Genomic DNA, 5,865 nt, shown 5'->3' with positions numbered 1-5,865 from the left:
GAGCCGCGCACGCAGCGCACACACCCCGCCCCCGCGCCCCCCCGCCCCAAACCCGGGTGCACCGCCGGCCGGAAGCCGCCCGGTCCTGTTAGGTGTCCGTTCGGGAACGGCGAGCTGCCGCGCGGAAGTTCCGGCCTCTGGGAGTCCCGCGCCGTTGCCATGGCGACGGCATCCGCTCCTGCGCTGCGGCGCGGAGGAAGCGCGGAGGCGAAGGAGGAGGTCAGAAAAAGCGGGGCGAGGAGGGGGCGGGGTGAGCTGGGGGGGGGGAAGAGTGCGTAAAAAAACCCATGGGGTTTTAGTCAACTAACTTTTACTCAGAGTAGACCTATCAAAATTAATAAACCTATGTCGTTAATTGTTAATGGCTCTATTCTGAGTAAAAGAATGCTTAAAACATTCTTGTTCAGGCCTGCCTACCCACATGCTTAGAAAGTTGGGGTGATTTTAATCTGCTTAAAACATACAAAAGTTAAAATTCTCAAAAGTATGGTTGTGAATTTTTCCTCAAAATTATTGTTTTACCTCTTTATGTTTTTCACAATCAAGCGGGGTATAAATTTTATGAAATTATAATAATAAAAAGTTGTTTGAATACAAACCCTGTAGTTTTGCTATCAGGCAGGCAGGATAATCTGAGTGTCCAGAAAGTTGTTTGGTGGTTATATTTTATTTTATTTTTATTTATTTATTTAGCATCAGCCACATACCCATTGGCACATTTACAAAGAACAAACAAAGGGACAGGCCTCTGCCTCAAAAGGGACTCATTGTCAGGATATGGGCACAAGGCATGGATAAAATGGGAGAAGACTTCATTTCAGTTAGACTTCCTCACAGTGGGGAACATGTCAAAGGCTTCACGGAGAGGCTGGCACTTGGCAATCTTAGCAGAACACAGGAGTAGCCTTTAACAGCTTGGTGCTCTCAAATGTTTTGTACCCCAAATCCCATCATTCCAGGTGATTCCAGGTCACACTGGCTGAGGCTGATCAGGGTTTTGGTCCAGCATCTGGAAGGTGCCAAGGTTGGGAGAAGGCTGCACAAGAGGAATACAAATACCAAAAAAACCACAAAAAACTCCAAATAGATTTGGTACATCTTGAATGAGACTGACAAATACGTGTACTTCATTTCTTACGGAAAACCCCAAAAAGGAAAAACAGGCCCTGGGTATAGCGCACATGCATCCGCTGGAATCTTGCACAGCTCAGGGAGATAGGGGTGACATCTAACAGTATCTTTGAACCAAACCAGAAAGGAGATAAATTACTTTGGCAAAAGGATTATATTTTGAAACTTTTTACAGATTTTGTGGAATACAGAGAACATTAGGTGTTCATATTGGATAAGTTCCACCCAATTGTTTATGAGCAACAGGAGCTGATATTTTGATATCTTCCCTTTTTATCTGACTTCTTCAAACACATGTTGTTATGCCAGTAGTATAATCAAATATTCATGGGTCACATTTTGAGAAAGTTATGTTGGAACTTTGTAATCCTATGTGCACTAACTGAACTCAGTGGGACTTTCTTCTGGATAAACACGCACAGATTCACACTGTGAGTGTAGTAATTCTGGTGAGACAAGGTTTTTCAGAAGTAGTTTTTCTGCATTCTTTCTTACTCCCAGGAGTCGCAGGAAAACCTAGTAGTGGACATGAAAGATGGGAAGCATATTAGTTTTCAGCCACAAATCTGGATGGAAAATGTGTGACTGGAATGAGGAAAAGTAAAAATGTGATCCTGGGTAGGTGAGCTGATAGCTGTTAGGATGGATTTCTTTCTTATTATCTTTCTTCCAACATCCCCTAGTCAAAAAGAAAGGATACTTAGAGACGTAACAACCTTTTGATTTGTCCTTGACCAAATAGTATGAATTTCCTGCAGACAAAAATTAGGTTCCATTTTGTTCCTTTTCAGGCTTATTCCAGGAAAATGGAATCAACAGAGGAGATAGTGGACTCGGCAAATAAAAGTGAACATGAGAACTTGGGGCCTCAAGAGGAACCAGCACCTTTCAATCCTCTCCTGAGAGCTTGTCTAACTGGTGACATAGAGGGAATACAACAGATTTTTGAGGACCTGGAAGATCCTGATCATGAAAAAGCCAATCAGCTTTTAATGGAAAAGGATATTGTGGGCAGAGGCCTGCTGTATGCAACCTGTATGGCTGGGCAGAGCGACGTTATCCGGACACTGGCAAGATATGGGGTTGATCTGAAGGACAAGACGGCCCGAGGTACATAACTGACCAGTTATGCATAAAATGTACTCCACAATTTTTTTACTAGTTTGCCTGCTCATACTTTTTTCTCTGTAGTTGGGGGAAAAAGCCCTCTCTACCCGGTTGTCTGCGGGTGATCATTCCTCTCTGCAGAACACCATGCAAGCAGTTCATAACAAGTCTGTTTTTCCTTAAAATGCCCTAAAAGGCATTATCAGAACATAACAGTTTTCACCTGGAATACATTGGACAGATGTACCTATATTTATTATTTACAAAATTTGCACCATCTGTTTAGCAGGCAAAAGTTGGGTTTTCTTTTAAAATCTATAATATTATTGACAGGACAATGGGAAACATTTTTGAAGAGATCACTTAGAACAGACTACAATTAAAAAAAGGATGTATAACATATATTGTATCTTGAGCACAAAATCCCTTTTGTACCAGAACCTTAAGTAGACACTAGTTGCTACAAATAGACGTTTGTAAATGAATGATGATAACCCGCTTATAAAAATAATAATAAATGAATGGTTTGTATCTCAAGATTGAGATGCTAAAGGTACATCCTGGTTAAAATATTGGCTTCCAAGTGGCTGGGTATGTTTGGTTGTTTTGTGAATGAAGAGAGAGAGAGAAGGTTATAAACGGGCATTCTTTATACAACTACACATTCTAATTTGGCTCACTCTCTCAGGTTATACACTCCTCCACTGTGCTGCAGCCTGGGGCCAACTAGAGACTTTGAAAACTCTTATAGAACTGGAAGCTGACATTTATGCAACCACCTCCCGGGGTGAAAAGGCTAGAGATATCGCCTGCCGATATGAGCAGACAGAATGTGTTGCATTCTTGGATTGGGCAGGTAAGAGCTGTAACTCCTAAGCTTCTTTGAGATGTGGATCTGATCTTACTCATGATAAGACCATAATTCTAGACAGGTGTAAATGAATATGATTTGAACAGCATGAAGATCCTTTAGACTGATTCAGTGCTGGATTTTGGTCAGAGAAACGTAGCTTTTCCTCTCATCTCGGTCACCAAGATTGGGTGGCATCCTGATCTCCAAGCCTTAGATCCTCATCTATACAACAATGCTATCAGTCTTGTACTGGAAGCCCTCTTTTCAACTACCCTGTCTGGTTTGGTGCCCAACTGTCACCTAGTGATCTTCCTAGAGCTTCAGTGAGATCAGTTCTGCAAAAATTCACTGTGAGCCTAGAAAGGCAGGTCCTAACAATGCATTCTGTTATGCTGCTTCTCACTACAGGCTCATCGCCTATTATTTGAAGAATAGCATAAAAGACACTTAAACAAATAAAATTTGCTGTCAAATATCAGTCAGTTGTAACCAAAGAAAACAGTGTCATTCTTGCACACAGTCTCATAGTGGTTTACAGTAATCCCTCATTGTACACAGGGGTTCGGTTCCAAAAATTGCACATACAGTATAAGCAAAAATTGTGTATAATCAAATCCTTGGAACTGCTCCGCAGCTAATGAGTGAGGGGGAGAGAAAGAGCATCCCCAGTATCACCGGAGCCAGTCAGCTGAGTGCACCTTGCCAGTGGTGGACAGCATTGTTATGGCGGCCCCTGCATTGCGGTGACCAGTGCAACCAAACCAGTCACACTACCTTAAAACTGCCTCAGGCCTTGCCCAGCAAGCAACTTTAGAAGGCTAGTGGTGCTTGTGCAAGATCTTACAGGAACTCAGATTGTCCCGCAAGATCTTGCAGGAGTATCCCATAACCGTCCAGAGCAGGATGCGGGTGGCACTGTGGGTTAAACCACAGAGCCTAGGACTTGCCGATCAGAAGATTGGCGGTTCAAATCCCCGTGACGGGGTGAGCTCCCGTTGCTCGGTCCCTGCTCCTGCCAACCTAGCAGTTTGAAATTACGTCAAAGTGCAAGTAGATAAATAGGTACCGCTCCGGCTGGAAGGTAAACGGCATTTCCGTGCGCTGCTCTGGTTCGCCAGAAGCGGCTTAGTCATGCTGGCCACATGACCCGGAAGCTGTCTGTGGACAAACGCCGGCTCCCTCGGCCTGTAGAGCAAGATGAGTGCCTTAACCCCAGAGTCGTCCACGACTGGACCTAATGGTCAGGGGTCCCTTTACCTTAAAAAAAAAAAAAAGAACCTTCCGGAGCCAGCATGCTGCACAGGCATGCACAAGGTGAAGAACATAAAAGCTTTTTATGTGTTGGCCAGCCCTAATTGGACCCAGCATGAAAAGAGCTTTTAAGCTCTCTGCCTTGACTTGTACAATTTCAACCATCCCACCTTCAAGCCATGTATGGTTGAAATCATGCAAGTCAAATGCACTTGAACTGAGGGATTATCATGGCCTTGTGACCAGCCTTGAATGTACCATGATCAATAGGCGCTTCTGAAACCGAGTGCCAACACAGTGCAAGTTACTGTGTCCAACTTTTTAACTGACCTCTGTTCCTATGCCTTTAATAGCAACTTCATCTGCAGATATTAGTACGTGATAATGCTTAACTGTATGCTGTGAAACACTTTAATTGCTGATTTTCATAGAAAAAGAAAAGTCAGAAGATGAGACACTAAACTGAATTTTTCTCTAGGAAGCTAGTTATCCTAAAAGCAAGAAAGCTGTGTATAAAAAGCTCCATGGTCTTTATCAGGGCATAGCTAGTCTGGTGCTGGTATGCATGGGAGAGGTTTCATGGTGCAGCAGCATTTAAGCACATTACACCATATATCTGATGTTGTTGTAACAAGCACCCATTTCCAAGACACTGTCCTATGCCAAAATGTTGGCAGCCTGGACAGCCTTTGTTGGTTAAAAGTGTGGGTGCCTGAGGTGTTTCTGTGTCTTTCTGAGAGTACTGTGACATTTGTATTGTTTCGGAGGCACTTGGGTGGCAATGACTTGCTGTTGCCATCCTTCCATTGGCTCCCACCATGCCTGGTTGCAGAGGGGGAAGTGTCCTGCAGCAGTGTTGTAATGGACACTAGCAGTGGTGTGCGATGAATTTTTTTGTAGGGGAACAGTTAGGGCCAGAGGCACCAGCTTGCAAGGGCAGTTGGGGGGAGGGGGCTGGTGTCATGTCCGTAAGCATCGTGCCTCCTTCCCTAAGCTGGGCAGAAGCTTCCTGGGCTTGGGAAGGAGGCACCAGGCCTCTGACAGGATGCTGGAGCTCTGCTGCCTCCTTCCTAAAGCTAGGCAGACTTTGGGAAGGTGGCAGGAGGGCTCTTGGACCCGTAGGAGCATTGCGCCTCTCTTCCTAAGTCAGGCAGAAGCTTCCCGGGCTTTGGGAAGCAGGCACTAGGGAAACATTTAGGGGATTAGCCTAGTCTCCCTAGTCCAGGGGTCTGCAACCCACGGCTCCGGAGCCGCATGTGGCTCTTTTACACCTTTGCCGTGGCTCCGGGGCGGATACTAGCGAGGGGAGGAGGCGCATTGTGCCTCCCCACTGTGGCGGGCGCTGTACTGGCTGTGACGTCGCATGGGGGCGGTGCATGCGTTAGTCACGCACCGTCCCGATGTCACCTTCCCGCCCGCCCGCTACATTGTAAGGGGCATGTATGCTGGTCACTGCATTGAAAGGGGGCATGTACGCTGGTCACTGTTTTGAAGGGGAGTGAAGAACACACACACACACACAC

General features: G+C 45.4%; 1 protein-coding gene across 4 annotated transcripts in view; it reads left to right on the top strand.

Moving 5' to 3' along the window:
- Nucleotides 1-51: 51 nt before the first annotated feature.
- ANKRD45 (ankyrin repeat domain 45) overlaps nucleotides 52-5,865 on the top strand; it is a 26,209-nt gene continuing 20,395 nt past the window's right edge. For 2 of the 4 annotated variants that reach the window (XM_053391221.1, XM_053391220.1), the window contains exons 1-3: nucleotides 52-219; nucleotides 1,923-2,241; nucleotides 2,927-3,094. In XM_053391221.1, coding sequence (XP_053247196.1) covers nucleotides 160-219; nucleotides 1,923-2,241; nucleotides 2,927-3,094 — 547 coding nt within the window. In that variant the 5' untranslated portion in view covers nucleotides 52-159. Of the gene's footprint in view, nucleotides 220-610; nucleotides 960-1,396; nucleotides 1,563-1,922; nucleotides 2,242-2,926; nucleotides 3,095-5,865 lie in introns of those variants that run through there. The other 2 variants (XM_053391223.1, XM_053391222.1) reach the window with 2 other exon arrangements.

The sequence above is a fragment of the Podarcis raffonei genome, chromosome 6 (assembly GCF_027172205.1).
Source record: "Podarcis raffonei isolate rPodRaf1 chromosome 6, rPodRaf1.pri, whole genome shotgun sequence".
Lineage (NCBI taxonomy): Eukaryota > Metazoa > Chordata > Lepidosauria > Squamata > Lacertidae > Podarcis > Podarcis raffonei.
The sequence above is the reverse complement of the archived record's forward strand: the minus strand, read 5'-3'. Positions and strand labels throughout refer to the sequence as shown.